This window comes from Chelonia mydas, chromosome 20 (genome assembly GCF_015237465.2).
Source record: "Chelonia mydas isolate rCheMyd1 chromosome 20, rCheMyd1.pri.v2, whole genome shotgun sequence".
NCBI classification, from domain to species: domain Eukaryota; kingdom Metazoa; phylum Chordata; order Testudines; family Cheloniidae; genus Chelonia; species Chelonia mydas.
Genome location: NC_051260.2, coordinates 15,915,412 through 15,930,480, shown reverse-complemented (window position 1 = coordinate 15,930,480; position 15,069 = coordinate 15,915,412). Strand labels below are relative to the sequence as shown.

General features: G+C 56.4%; 2 protein-coding genes across 4 annotated transcripts in view; one reads left to right on the top strand and one right to left on the bottom strand.

Annotated features, from left to right (window-relative positions):
* TNPO2 (transportin 2) overlaps positions 1–4,582 on the bottom strand; it is a 30,683-nt gene extending 26,101 nt beyond the window's left edge. Inside the window, exons 1-4 of one of the 3 annotated variants that reach the window (XM_037887845.2) lie at positions 4,312–4,582; positions 2,359–2,472; positions 1,940–2,015; positions 488–637 (exon numbers count right to left, since the gene is read on the bottom strand). In XM_037887845.2, the coding sequence (XP_037743773.1) occupies positions 488–637; positions 1,940–2,015; positions 2,359–2,457 (325 nt within the window). In that variant the 5' untranslated portion in view covers positions 2,458–2,472; positions 4,312–4,582. Of the gene's footprint in view, positions 1–487; positions 638–1,939; positions 2,016–2,358; positions 2,473–3,417; positions 3,615–4,311 lie in introns of those variants that run through there. The other 2 variants (XM_007058200.4, XM_027820677.3) reach the window with 2 other exon arrangements.
* A 1,578-nt stretch (positions 4,583–6,160) lies between these two features.
* LOC102935522 (RING finger protein 11) lies at positions 6,161–13,764 on the top strand. The gene is made up of 3 exons (XM_037887677.2): positions 6,161–6,374; positions 10,358–10,527; positions 11,894–13,764. The coding sequence occupies exons 1-3, from the start codon at positions 6,255–6,257 to the stop codon at positions 12,063–12,065; spliced, it is 462 nt and encodes a 153-aa protein (XP_037743605.1). The 5' UTR covers positions 6,161–6,254; the 3' UTR covers positions 12,066–13,764.
* The last annotated feature ends 1,305 nt before the right edge of the window (positions 13,765–15,069 follow it).

The following is a 15,069-nucleotide window of genomic DNA, read 5'->3' as shown; positions in this document are numbered from 1 at the left end:
GTAGAAGCCCTAGTACAGACACTGTATAAGGGGCTTTATATCAGTGTAACTGCATCTACATTAGGAGACAGGTTTACTGCTTTAGTTATGCCAGCATAGTTAAGCCACCACACTTGAGGGTAGACCAGGCTAGAGTGTTTTATTCCTACTGGCCCTGCAGGAAGCGTACAGGAGAGCAAGCGGGGCTGTATCCCACCTCCTGCATCAGCTAAGTTCCCATCACCGATTCTTCATTGCTGGTGAAGCAGGAAGAACTCAGCACCAGCAATTAGAAAAATCCTCTCCTGATAAGGAGACGACACAACTTGGGCCACTGATGATTTTCCATGGCAGCAAACACAGCCTCGCTTTAATGGGATCATTACAATATACGCCTCTCCCCTACATGCAAATTAACTTACATGACATAAGCGAGTGCCTGTAAACGCTACTTGAAACTGGACTCACTTCCTACAGTGCAACCCTGTCTCTTTCCCACTGCTCTTACCGATAGTGGCTCGGATAAGAGAGGAAGCGTCACCAATGTTGTTCAGACATTCCTGTTTAATGAACTCCGCCACGGGCTGGGGGAAGCTCTGGTAGTGTGCCTTCACATTGTTCTTCAGGATCAGCCCACTGAGCGAGCGAGTCGGTTCATCTGGTTTGAGAGAATTTTTGGAAGAGTACGGGAGGTGGGGTGGGGGAAGAGAAAATTAAAAAATTCCATAAACAGCTGTTGCTGCTCACCTCACAGGTGGCTGCTTAACTGTGAGTGACTGAGTGAGAAGAGATTCCTGTACATATCTAGTCTGTTGAGCACTCCAACATGCTGTAGGGTGAAAGGATGACAAGCACGTGGGTTTGCTGCCCAGGTACAGATGCCTATAATCTCAATGCAGGCAAAGGTTTAGGATGCAGCTATCTGCCTTTTGTTGTTATAGTCACACTATACCTTCATCTACAAACACAATGACTTGCCATTTCTCTTCAAACACAACCCCCGCTTCGCAATGCACTCCAAGGCTTTGCATTACCCTGAGACAGAGTACCAGCCCCATTTTGAAGAGGCCCAAAATGAGCAGGAGGTGAACTCAGTCACTGAAGAGGTCTCAGCAAGTTCAGCTGGGAACAGAAGCCAGGAGTACTGGCTCCCAGTGCCCCTTTTGTAACCACTAGCCCACAACCTCTCCCACAGCTGGGAACAGAACACTGTACTCTCAGCTTGGAGAGGAAGGCTGGTCCAGTGGTTAGAGCGCTAGCCTGGGCCATGGATTCAATTCCTACTCCACCTGAGCGATCTTGGGCAAGCCATTTAGCCTCATCATGCCTCAGTTTCCCATCTGCACAATGGGCATAACAGCGCCTCCCTGCCTCATGGGGTGAGTGTGTGAGAAAGATTATGAGGCATCCAGATACTATGGTGATGGGGGGCATATCAGTACCTACCAATCACAGACTTCCCATCTCCTGCTCAACTACTGACCAAGTCTCCCTCTCACAGTGAGGCAGAGAACCTAGGCACCCCAGATCCCTACTCTGAGCCCCACCTCAAAGTTCTTAGGAAAGTCAGTCACTTGCCATAGAGCCTCTCTTTTTTTTTTTTTTTTGCGCAACACCACCTGTGGAAAAATCATTAACTTACAGCTATTCACAAGGAAACATCCGCAGACATTTCAAGTTTACCAGATACTCCAGCAAGAACCCTGAGGGGCTTCAGGTGTCAGGCCTAGATCAGATACAAGCTCATTTAAAAAGCAAGGGGGCCTAGCTCAGATGTGTCTGTGGAGCACCACCCCCACCAGGAAACCCACCTCCCAACACTCAATTTTTTATTGGCACGCTCACATGAGTTATCCCAACAATCCCCAGTTGAGGAGTTTTGCATACAAGACACACTTAGTGGCATAGGGACAAGTCCCCGTGCATCTTCCATTCACTTTCATCACAGCAGGTAACGTACCTTCCGATTTCAGCCGTGTCAATACAAATATCAGGTAGTTATTGAAGTCGGGGAATTGGTTCAATTGCTTCAGTTTCTACAGCGCTAGGTTAAAGAAAAAGGCGCTCAGCCCAGACAGGGATTTTAAAGGAAGGCTGATGCACAGCATCTGTCTGGACTTTGCAACATGAAGGACCAGATGGGTGCCCTGCCAAGCTGCATGTCAGTGACACAGATTCTTCTAAGATACAAAAATAAATCCACAGACAGGAGTACAAAAATTCTCCTCCCCCCCCATTTTAAGGCTATGCAAGGCACCTCGACTTACAGGGTATTAGTTTTCAGCACAGTTTACACAGCAATGAGCTAGGGAAGCAAACATACACAACTTGGTTCTGCAAAGACTTTATAGAGCGCAGCCTGGCTTATTCCAAGGATACATCTTGGACAACCCGCTGCGTGGCAGTGTTAGGAGACTGGGAATCTTTGAGTAACTGCAGCACTTGCTGTAGTCCCTGCTCATCTGGCTGCCAATCCATGGTGCAGAGCTGTAACTACACAGGAAGGAAAAGAGGTTAATGACACTCCATTCAGAGCATCTCACTAAATTGCAACAAAGATCATAAGGTATTGCAGAACTCTGGCTGTCAGCCAGGATGGACCTGCACTAGCTATGACTGGACACAGCTCTGATCCATGAGCAGACGGCTGCCTAAGAAAAGGACTTCTCAATGCACGTAGGTCCTTCCTGCCTTCATAGAGAGGAAAGAAAAGTTTCTGCTGCTTCTGCAGGAACGAAACTTACTGAAAATGCTATTTTTGTTTTAAAGTTTGGAGGGTGGGTTTAGTGGGGATAATATTAGCATAACATATCACAGAGCTAGAGCGCCATCCAAAGCACATTTGAATCAATGGAAGTCTTCCCAGGAGCTTCAGTGGCTGCTGGATCAGGCCCGCTGCTCCCCCAGCAGCATCACATCCATCTCCAGGGAAGTACAGATCTAGGAATAATGGCAGGGAAACCGATGGTGAAAGTTTAGGCTGACAATGGGAAAGGTTTCCTTATTGCAAGGGATCTACTGCACTGTGGAATTAACTTCTCAAGGGAAGCACCATCATTTGGGATATTTAGAATTGGACTGGAGAACAAACTACTGGGGGGAATCCCCCAAACTTATGTGGTCCCCCAAATGCTTATCACCAGGAAACCAAGCCAAATGGGGAGTTCAGCGGAAGAGGAGCACTCAGTGGATTATGAGATGAAGAGATTTGGGGGGGGGGGGGGGGGAGGGGGGTATGCCCTCATCGTCTCGCCGTTGAAAATAAGTTAGTGGGAGTTTTCATGAAATCCAGTGCTCACAACCCAGAGAAACACGTGGAGAGAGACTGAGCCTCCACCCTCACCATTTCCTCTCTGCCCCACCCTTTCCAGAGTAGACCCCACTTCCTCCTAACCCACCACCGCTCTGGGCCTGCCTTTTCTAAACAGCCCCCCTTACCAGTCCCTGCTGATCCAGCCCCAAATCCCAAGCTTCAGGATGAGGCAAATTCTCGGGGTTACCTTGCATGGTGCCATTTGGGCTGGTGGGAAAGAAAAGAGGGTCCCATCTTCCCACAGCCCTGAGGCAAGACCACCCTGGCCCTCAGCCCAGAAAGAGGAATGGGCCCGGGATCCATCCATAGTTCCCTGCCCCAAATGCTTCTTTCCTCCCCCGCACCCTACATCCTCCAGTGACTGCCCCCAACCCCAATCTCACCCTGGAGCCTTCCCAACCCCAAATAGCTCATCCCTCCCCGCAGCCACCCTGTGAGACTCCACCCCCCCCACCTCTGGGCTCCATCCTGGACTCCCTGCGTTTGATCTCCCATCGACCCCCCTTCCACCTGGGCTTGCCCAGTTTCCCACCCCTGTGACCGAACCCCCCAGACACCCTCTGCTCCCCTCCCGCCCCCCGCCTGCTCCTCCCGCCGCCCCATCCTCTCCCCTCCCGCCCCCCCTCCCCCGCCTGCTCCTCCCGCCGCCCCATCCTCTCCCCTCCCGCCCCCCCTCCCCCGCCTGCTCCTCCCGCCTGCTCCTCCCGCCCCCCCTCCCCCGCCTGCTCCTCCCGCCTGCTCCTCCCGCCCCCCCTCCCCCGCCTGCTCCTCCCGCCCCCCGCCTGCTCCTCCCGCCGCCCCCCCCTCCCCCGCCTGCTCCTCCCGCCTGCTCCTCCCGCCGCCCCATCCTCTCCCCTCCCCCTCCCGCCTGCTCCTCCCGCCCCCCCCCCCGGGGTTCCTCAGCTCCCCCAACGCCCGCCCCTCCCCGGCTCCCCGCGCCCAGGCGGCCACGCTGCCCCCGCCCGCCTCTCGCAGGCCCCGGCGGGCGCTGCGGCCTAGCCGGCCCGGCGCGGCGGTACCTGCCCGGCTGCCAGGGGCGGGCGCGGCGGCCTCTCTCGCTCTGGCGGCGGCTCCGGCTGCCCGGCCCAGGAGGGCGGCGGCGGCGGCAAAACGAGGCGAACGCGACACGCGGGCGCTGACCCCGGCCGGCCGCCGTTCCCCGCCCGCTGGCGACCGCACCACGTGACCCGAGGGAGGGAAACCGAGGGAGGGTCACGTGCTGGGGAAAGAAACGGGTACCGGTCACGTGATAAGAGGAAGGGGCAGGCTCGGCTCCCAAAGAGAGGTCGTAGCCACGCCCCTTCCCTCAATCTGTTGAACCAAGCTGTGATTGAAGGGTGGAGCCAGGACGCCTGGGTTCTATCCCTGGATGGGGTGTGGGGTCTCGTGGTTAGCCCTGTTGGGATCCAGGACGCCTGGGTTCTGTCCCTGGGTGGGGAGCGGGGTCTCGCGGTTAGCGCTGGGATCCAGGACGCCTGGGTTCTAGCACCAGCTTTGGAAGGGGAATGGGATTTAGGGGTTATTTGTATTACAGTAGCATCTAACCCAGTGGTTCTCAAACTTTTTTACTGATAGCAAGCCTTTGTGTGCGACCCCCCCCCCTTACAAATTAAAAACACTTTTTTACATATTTAACACCATTATAAATGCTGGAGGCAAAGCAGGGTTTAGGGTGGAGGCTGACAACTTGCAACCCCCCATGTAATAAGTTTGTGACCCCCGAGGGGTCCTTACCCCCAATTTGAGAATCTCTTATCTAACCTGTCAGATGTGTTGTACATACCTGAGGCCTGGTCTCCACAGTCATACAGGTTTAACTATAGGTGTCATTTTTAAACTAATTTTGGTTAAATTGCTACAACGGTGGATGCTTTTAAATCAGTTGAAACGTGGAAGACCCACAGGCTGGGAGCAGAAATTGAGGCACAGAGAAAGGAAGCGACTTGCCCAGGGTCACATTGCAGGTCAGTGGCAGAGCCAGAATAGAACCCAGGTGTCCTGAGTCCAAAGGCAGATTATGGTTTTGTGGGGACCTGGGCCAGCCCAAGAGGGACCCCTTCCACCTGCAGTCCCAATCTCTCCCCCCATCACCACTCCTACTGGGAAAATGGGGTCAGGGCGTAGGGACTTGCCCATCTCCACCCACCCGCCTGGTGCTCCTGCTGGGGAGCGGGGTTGGGGCATGGGGGCTTGCCCCACTCTGCTTGCCCAGCACTCCTACCGGGGACCCTGCTCCCCTAGCAAACCAGCCCTGGTCAGTCACCCCCAGACCAGACAACCTTAACTCTGCCCTCTGTTTGATGCCAGCATGTGATGATGAATCTGCAATCGTATAAGACAAGGAAAAGAAAAAATCTTCCAGGCTTTCTTCATGCACCCTGAAAAGCAAATGAGGGGCAAGTGGGTAGGATCAAGGCAGGAGAAAGTGGTGCATTTAGTCCAAGGTTAGGTATATTCCCAAATTATGAAGGTCATGTGGGGTGAATCAAATCGATTCCCAAATGGATTTTCACCAGTACATCCACCCGGGGAACAAAAAGCTGTCAGCCTTTTGTCACTGGGGGGAATGTGGGGGGCCCCCTTCTTTACACCCCCTCTCATCCCTTCCACACTGCCGCCTTCCCCTCTTCTCCCCTTTCCCCAGCCCCTTCCTCACAGCCTGTTTCCCGACCCAGCCCCTCCCTGCTCTGCCCCCTTCCTCACTGCCCGTCCTCTTTCCTACCCCCCTGCCCTCCCCTTCCTCGCTGATTGCTCTCCCTCCCAAACGCTCTACGCACGCGCGGAGACCCGCCAAGGGCGCCAGGACTCCAATTCCCGTGATGCCCCGGGACGGAGGGCTGTACCATTGCCAGGCGACGGGCGGGGGGGGAGCGGACGGCGTCGCTCTCTGCCCCTCCCCCTCCCCCCAGCGGAGGGCCGGGGGTGGCAGAGTCCGGCCGGGAGCCGGGCCCGCCGGGCGGGGATGGGGAACTGCCTCTCCTCGCAGGCGGCCGATGACCTCTCGCTGCTCAACGACTCGGGGGACGGGGCCAGCCTGGGGCCCGGGGACCCGCCGCCCCCCCCGGCTCCGCCCCCCTACCAGGTACGGGGCGGGGGGGCCTGGGGGGCCGTAGGGGGAGCGGCCCAAGGGGGCGGGGGAGCCTGGCGGGCCATGGGGCCCGTGGGGGGACTGGGGGGCCATAGGGGGAGCGGCCCGAGGGGCGGGGGAGCCTGGCGGGCCATGGGGCCCGTGGGGGGACTGGGGGGCCATAGGGGGAGCGGCCCGAGGGGGCGGGGGAGTCTGACGGACCGTGGGGGGACTGGGGGGCCATAGGGGTAGAGGCCCGAGGGATCGGGGGAGCCTGGCGGGCCATGGGGCCCGTGGGGGGACTGGGGGGCTGTAGGGGGAGCGGCCCGATGGGATTGGGGGGCCATGGGGCCCGTGGAGGGACTGGGGGGCCATAGGGGGAGAGGCCCGAGGGATCGGGGGAGCCTGGCGGGCCATGGGGCCCGTGGGGGGACTGGGGGGCTGTAGGGGGAGCGGCCCGATGGGATTGGGGGACCATGGGGCCCGTGGGGGGACTGGGGGGCCATAGGGGGAGCGGCCCGAGGGGCCGGGGGAGTCTGACGGACCGTGGGGGGACTGGGGGGCCATAGGGGTAGAGGCCCGAGGGGGCGGGGGAGCCCGGCGGGCTATGGGGCCCGTGGGAGGACTGAGGGGGGGCCATAGGGGGAGCGGCCCGAGGGGGTGGGCGAGCCTGGTGGGCCATGGGGCCCGTGGGGGGATTGGGGGGCCATAGGGGAAGGGGCCCGATGGGACTGGGGGGCCATGGGGCCCGTGGGGGGAATGGGGGGCCATAGGGGAAGCGGCCCCAGGGGGCGGGGGAGCCTGGTGGGCCATGGGGCCTATGGGGGGACTGGGGGGCCATAGGGGGAGCGGCCCGAGGGGCGGGGGAGCCTGGCGGGCCATGGGGCCCGTGGGGGGGACTGGGGGGCCGTAAGGGGAGCGGCCCAAGGGGCGGGGGAGCCTGGCGGGCCATGGGGCCCGTGGGGGGACTGGGGGGCCATAGGGGGAGCGGCCCGAGGGGGCGGGGGAGTCTGATGGACCGTGGGGGGACTGGGGGGCCATAGGGGGAGAGGCCCGAGGGGGCGGGGGAGCCCGGCGGGCTATGGGTCCCGTGGGAGGACTGAGGGGGGGCCATAGGGGGAGCGGCCCGAGGGGGTGGGCGAGCCTTGTGGGCCATGGGGCCCGTGGGGGGATTGGGGGGCCATAGGGGAAGCGGCCCGATGGGACTGGGGGGCCATGGGGCCCGTGGGGGGAATGGGGGGCCATAGGGGAAGCGGCCCCAGGGGGCGGGGGAGCCTGGTGGGCCATGGGGCCTATGGGGGGACTGGGGGGCCATAGGTGGAGCGGCCCGAGGGGGCGGGGGAGCCTGGTGGGCCATGGGGCCCGTGGGGGGACTGGGGGGCCATAGGGGGAGCGGCCCGAGGGGCCGGGGGAGTCTGACGGACCGTGGGGGGACTGGGGGGCCATAGGGGGAGAGGCCCGAGGGGGCGGGGGAGCCCGGGGGCTATGGGGCCCGTGGGAGGACTGAGGGGGGCCACAGGGGGAGCGGCCCGAGGGGGTGGGCAAGCCTGGTGGGCTATGGGGCCCGTGGGGGGACTGGGGGGCCATAGGGGGAGTGGCCCAAGGGAGCGGGGGAGCCTGGGGGGCCATAGGGGGAGCGGCCGAGGAGGCCGTGGCGGGGGGGAGGAGCTTGGGGAGCCATGGCGCCCGTGGGGGGCCATGGGAGCCTGGGGGGCTATGGGGCCTGTTGGGGGAGCGGCCTGATGGGGAGTCTGGGGGTATAGGGGGCAGGGGAGACAAAGGGGCGGCCCACGGGGGGGAGGGCAAGGGAGAGGCAATGCCGGGAAAGTATAGGGGGAGCCTTGGGGTGGCCTGTAGGGGAAGGAGGGGCTCATGGGCTGGGGGGGAGCTGTGGGGAGCAGTTGGGGGTTGGCTTGGGGTGGGGGGGACCGAGGCCTATGGGGGTGTTCCCAGGAGAGGGATGTATTCAGAGGTGTGGCCCATGGGGCAGGTGGGTTGCCAGGAGAGGTGAGAAGTTGGGGGGCTGAGCTGGGAGGAGGGGGCTACCGCTTATGGGGATGGGATTCTGGGTGGGGAGGGAGGCTGCGCTATGGCCTATGGGAGAAGCTCGCTATGCAGCTAGTGGTGTGACCCCTGGGAAGTATGGGGGGTTTGCAACCCTGTGGGGGAGAGGGCTCTTGGGGTAGCTGGCTCTGCAGTTGTGGGAGGTGAGCAGCAAGGGGTGTGGTCCATGGAGCAATTCTGGGGGTGGGGGTGCAGCTCATGTGATGTGCTGGGGGTGGCCCAGCGTGGGCTTCCTTTGGGAAGGGTACTAGAAGAGGGTGGGGTGATGTCTCCTACCTGACTTAGCCAGCAGCACTCCCAGTCCTGTATGGGTGCATGGCTGGGCACCTGGGACCAGCAGGATCCTCCCAGGAACTCCTGGGTTCCAGGCTTATTCTCTTCCCCTTGCCAGCCTTTGGCGGGCGCTGACTTTGGACATGGGGCTCTGGCATTCCCAGAGAAGCCAGACTGTATTTCCGACCAACTCCCATCAGCACCTCCTGCAAACTGGGAGCCAGAGAATCCTGGCTTGTCCAGATTGGGATTGTCTCCATGGGCTATTTCCAGGCCTTTGGTCCTAGTCTGAAACACCCCAAGCAATGGGGCTTCTCACAGTCTCCCTTGGGAAGACTGTACCCTGATACTCAGCCTACACTGTGCTCAATTTCAGCCTAACTCCACCCTAAACATTCCTCTCCCGGCTTGGTGTCTCCACCCTGAAGACACAGCTGTCTCCTGGGTGCTGTAGAAACGCCTAGTTAGATTGGAAGAGATCTGCCCAATGCTCAGAGCCATGTAAACTGTAAAGCCGTGTCTACACTCGCACTTATGTTGGCAAAACTTTTATCGCTCAGTGGTGTGGAAACCCTCCCCCGGTGTTGCCTGCACAAGGGCTTGGATGCACAGCGCTCTGTTGACGTCTCCCACTGATGTAGCTTCATTGAGCTGGTTTTATTCTGTCGATGGGAGAGCTCCCTCCCATCGGCATATTGTGGCTACACGAGTGATCTTACAGCGGTACAGCTGTGCCGCTGAAAGCTTGTAAGTGTAGACTTGGCCTAAGGCACCTATTGCGTTAGTAGAGATACACCAGACGGGTCTGAAGCCGCATAAACAGCCCAGTCAGTGTTTTCTGTCATTTGTAGGGGGAGGGACGTGTATTACACACTGGGGGTGGGGGGAGGCAATAGCATGTGTGTTTCTGGATGAAGGGCTTGACCCTGTGCCACTCAGATCATGGCATCCGGCTGGGTCTCTGGCCTGGCGTTTTTTCAGGAGCAACATTGGCATTCTCCATTGGTGCTTGAGTTCAGTAACACCATGAAGAACTGTCCACAGCCCTGCGGTGGGAGGCAAAGGACAGGGCTCTGAAAACTCCCCTTTGTCATGATGCCTGTAGAAACCTTGACACCAGCTAGGCAGCAGCTGTGCTGAGTGCATGGCTTGTTATGCTGAGCAGTCTGGTTTCCTTGGGCTTCCCTTTCTGTCTATATCCATCTGTCATCCCTTGTCTTACACTTGGATTGGAAGCTCTTTGGAGCAAGGACTGTCTTTTCTGGTCTGTTTGTACAGCACCTAGCACGCTGGGATCCTGATCCGTGATTGGGGTACTGGATGCTACCGTAATACACCTAAATAATGTACAGCACCTTGCACACTGTGGTCTTGATCCAGGACTGAGACTCCTGGGTGCTACTGCAGTACAAATAAGGGCACTTCAAGTCTCCTACTTGGGTAGACTGCAAAATGAACTCCTTAAATAGCATGATAGAAATGCCAGGCCGGAAGGAACCTCAAGAGGTCATCTAGTCCAACCCCCCCATGCTGAGGCAGGGTTGAGTCTACCTAGCCCATCCCTGCCCGGTTTGTTTTCTCTTAAAATCAGGAGGAGGGGGGACGTTCAGCCCTGGGTGCCTGTTACCAGGGGAATGAGCTCTTGTCTTTTGATTTTGAAGGAACATGAGCCGATCCCAGTGTATCACCCCACGCCGAGCCAGACCCGACTTGCCACGCAGCTAACGGAAGAGGAACAGATCCGAATCGCCCAGCGGATCGGGCTGATACAGCACCTGCCCAAAGGGATCTTCGATCCTGGCACGGAACCATCGGAAAAAAAAGTGAAAGAGTAAGTCCTTTGTGTCGGACACCCTTCGTTTCTTCTCTTAGCCCAGGCTGAGCTGATGGCAATCGCCATAAAGCTGAACAATCTGCCCCTAATGCATGTCTAAACAGTCCTTAGAATTTACTGCCTAAGTTTGCAGTAACTCCAAAATTGTCATGGAAACTTCCCAGGCTTGGCAGAAAATCCACTCACCCCTCGAGGGAAAACAACTGACTAGCTCCAAGCCTGTGGTATTACACAAGGCTGAATGACGTCTGCCTAGAATGGAAAGTCTTTGAGGACCGAGTCCTTGTCTTCATACCTCTTTGCTAGAGCAGCCAGCCCGCGGTTTGCCCTCTGCAAATATTTTTCTATCCAGTAGGCTGATCCCACTTCTTCCAGACAGCTCCACTTTATCTTCAAACCCTTTCTCAAACATAACCAAGCCTCCATGAAAGCTACTGCTTGTTAAGTTTTGCGTTTCAGAGTTCAGCTGGTATTTGAGTCTCCCATTGGAGGGCTGAGGTGGGAAGTAACCCTTTTTTTCTGTTTAGAATAGGGTGCTGGTTGTACTCTCAGTTGTCTCTCATAGAGCTTAAGGTCAGAAGTGACCATTAGATAGCCTAGTCTCACCTCCTGTATATTACAGGCCATTAAAGCATTTCAGTCGTCAGGAGACTAAACTCTGCTCCAGGCAGAGAACAGGCAAGAGATCAAGCTGCCATCGTGCCCAAGGCTCCTGCAATGGCAGGGAATTGATGACAGATGCCTAGATTTCAAATGCTTGAGGAGTTTTCCTGTAGGGGTCAGGAAATCAAACCGGAAAACTGTCCAGTCCAAAAGCCAGTGTATTAAACTTCCAGGCATGTGAAAATGAGAATGGAAATCACTTTGCTAGCCTATCTGTTTGCCAACCCCTGTTCATCTGGATTCACCCTGCTCAGATAGATGTAGCAGCCCCTACTGCATAGATGGGGGGGGGCGGGGGGGAGAGGATCGCTTTCACCTTCCTTGGAAGCAGCTAGTCCGGGGCGCTGTGGGAGGTAGAATACTGGTCTGATGCAGCCTTGCAGTGCCTGGCATCAAGTCCAGAGGCATTTGATTGTACTCAACTCTGTGCATCAGCTTATTGGGTCAAGACTCCTCCCTCTGAGCATGCCCAGGCTGGGAGTGTCTATATGCTGCTCTGCCAGAAGAAAGGGGCTTTTCTCTCTTCCCAGGGCTCATGGGAAGCAGAGCATGAAATAGAGCAGCCTCCAGGCTACTCTAGCTTGACAGGCCCCTGAACATAGGAGGGGTAAAGCCCCCAGGGCATGGATGGAGACAGTGGGGTCAGGTATCTCCCCTGCAGCTGGCGAGCTAACAGCACTTCCCCTCTCTCTGGCCACAGGTGTGTGATCTGCATGCTGGATTTTGTGTACGGAGACCCTATCCGGTTCCTGCCCTGCCTGCATATCTACCATGTGGATTGCATCGACGACTGGCTGATGCGCTCCTTCACCTGTCCCTCCTGCATGGAGCCAGTCGACGCTGCTCTGCTGGCCTCGTACGAGACTAATTGAGGCCAAGCGTCGTCGTCGTGGCCCACGCTAATGCTTTGAGGCTGGTGGTGCGGGGGGGAGGTCGGACAAGTGTGGAGGGCTGGGGGCTTTTCGTTTTGCACACTCACAGGATACACCAAAGACTCCAGCAAGGAACTCCAACCCTGCTGCCTTGCAGATCATCCAGAGCCGTTAGAACGTGGCTCCGACTGAATATCAGTTCAAAGCTGCCTCTTACAAGCTCTGTATTAGTGTGTCAGGCTGAGGTATTGAAAGTTCCCTTCCTGGGCCCTCCCAGAAAGCAGCACCTGCCCATTCCATGCAGCCTCTCCAAGTAGCTCCTTAGCGAGCATGGCCCGGCTCGGATGGGGATGGGGGGGAGGTGCTGTTCAGCTGCAGCCCCTGCGTGAGTGTGACAATATTAGCATAACGCAGAAGTGAAAGAGCAAGAGGTAAACGGATGAGGTTAAATAGAAACAGGTACTGATCCCCTCGGTAACAAACAGAAGGTGCAAGAGCGTAGAGGTGCTGGCTGCTCAAGATTGAGCTTGGTTAGGGATTTTTTCTGTTCCTCTCTGCTTTAAATAGTCACAACTCAGCTCCTTTAGCACCTGTCTTTCCCTTCCCCTGGGTGGGGGCAGCTGTGCTTAACCCCTTGACTGATTGAAACCGAACTGCCCACCCCCCAAAGGGCTGGAATGATGAAAATAAGCCCCCACGTGGCTCCCCACCCCGTTATTCAAACAGGAGTGCCTGAGAAGCAACCTTCTCCCTGTAGTGGGTGACTTTAAGTAGCAACATTACAGCAGGACTCTGCGATTCTAGCACGACGAAGGGCACCTGTGAAGGCGCTAACCTCCTTAGTGTAAATCTTGGGTTTGAGGAAGGGAAACCAAACCCTGCTCATTTTCTCTCTCCTGCTTTAGAGATTATTCTCACCAATCAGATAATGTTCTAATATTCCACCTGGCACATCTGCCTGAACAAAGCGATTTCCTGGAGGAATTTCTCTCACCCCCAAAAGGTTTTATAGTCCCCAAAATAAATTATTTCCATTAAGCCAAATCTGCTTGGCACAATGTGATTTTTATCGTGTCACAACTGAATGGCTTTAAATAACCAAATGCAGATTTCTTCCCTAGTGCTATTTTAAGTGTGTTAAGTGTGTGCCAGGTAAAGGGCAGTTGCTTTTGATGAATTTTCTCCTTTTTGAAGGCAGGGCAGCAATTAATTTGTTCCCTTTGAGATTGCAACTTTAAGACCAGTCATTAAACTCTACAGTATGCAGATCTGCTGCCTTAGTTGGCTCACAAGGCAACAAAGACTAATCAAAACTATGAGAGTAGAAAATTGAAAACAGAGGCCACGTTTCCTCCATGAAATAGGAAGTTTTCTTTCGCATGATGGGAGCACCAGGAGCTTCCCTTGTTGCCTTGAGACTTAAACCCACCCTAGCGAAGCCAGCTTGTTTGCCTTCCACGCACTCGGCCATCAGATGCCCCTTGCCGTGCAGGAGTTGACCCGGCCCACTGGGCTTTGCACAATTTTTTAGTGAGCTGCCAGTTGGACGGGCTGGCCTGTGCTCTGTTAGCAGTTCCCAGGTCAGAGGCGTGAAAGGGCTTTTCCAGTTATGTATTGTCCTTAACAAGGATTTAGCGCTTGAATGTTAAGACTGATGTACATCGCCTGGGAAATGAACAATAAAATAGATTGCCCATGAGTGCTCGGCCGCGTGGATTTCTGGTGGTGAGCCTCTCGTACCGTTCAGCCTCACAGCTTACAAAGGCCTAGGCACAGCACACACCTCTGAAGGAGGGACATGTCAGCCCTAGGCCCAGGTGGGGAACAGAACCCCACAGCCCTGATAAGATGCAACACTAGACCACATTTAAGACTCCTGTAGCCATCTCTGTCACGACCACTTGCATCACTGCCTGCCCCATACAGGAACCGCTACATCTACTGTCATGGTTTGCTGGGGGACAGCAATGTACTCCTCATGCAGCCAGAAATCAGTCAGGAGCATGGGCCGAAACTGTGCTCCTGATGGACCAGGTCACGTCACAGAGAATGGCAGTGCTAGCTGCTGGAATAGGATGTGCTTGTGGGAGATTTAACCTGGACCTGTGATCTCTTCACCCAAAACTGCTACCCACCCTCACAACCGCTTGCATCAGCTGTGGCTACCACCTCCTGCTGTATCTCTGACCATGTACACCACCTAGTTGTACCTGGTCAGAGATACCCTTTGTCTTAGTTGAGGTCTCAAGGCTATATGTCTCCACTGCAGTTAACCTGGGGGAGCAGTGCCTGGGTGTGTGTCCCCAGCACTGAACCATGTCCTCTTGGTTTCTGCACTTGCCTGTGTGTCTGGGGACATATCTCTGGGTTCTCTGGGCTGAGATGCTCTGGGATTCCTTCCCAGTCAATTATGGGAGAAACTGTCTTTCCTTCAAGACAGGGAATTGGGGCAAGAGCATTGGAGGACAAGTAGCACCCAAGTACTTCAGCCTGCATCCTCACTGCAAAGCCTGGGGGTTCCTGCCTGGGTTCCAATTCATCTCCCCAGCCAGGTTAGCTAGCCTGGCCTTAAAACACCTTCAGACCCACCTCAGACACTTACGGGACAGAAATGTGGTTTGGGAGGATTCTAGGTTAATGGTGCAGTGTAGACAGAACCCCCCGCCCCCTCCCCCAGAGTATTTCCATAGCTCCTTCTACCCAATGAGCTCAAGGCACTTACCTCAGTCCCAGGAGGTAGGTACCACCCTCTTTCTCCAGCTAGGGAAGCTATGCTGTAGCCAACAGCTTACCGTGCTCCGTTTACAGCAGCTGTACCTGTGAATGGCTTTATTGGCAGCAGACAGCTAATTAATTACACATGCAAAACTGAAAGCATAGACAGAAAATAGAGCAACACTTCCTGTGAAACAGGCCTACTGCCACAGCAGTATGTGCAACAAGAGTTTATTTTAAACAGCCAGTATGGTAAGAAAAAATTGTGATCAGCTCTGAGCTTCCGTAA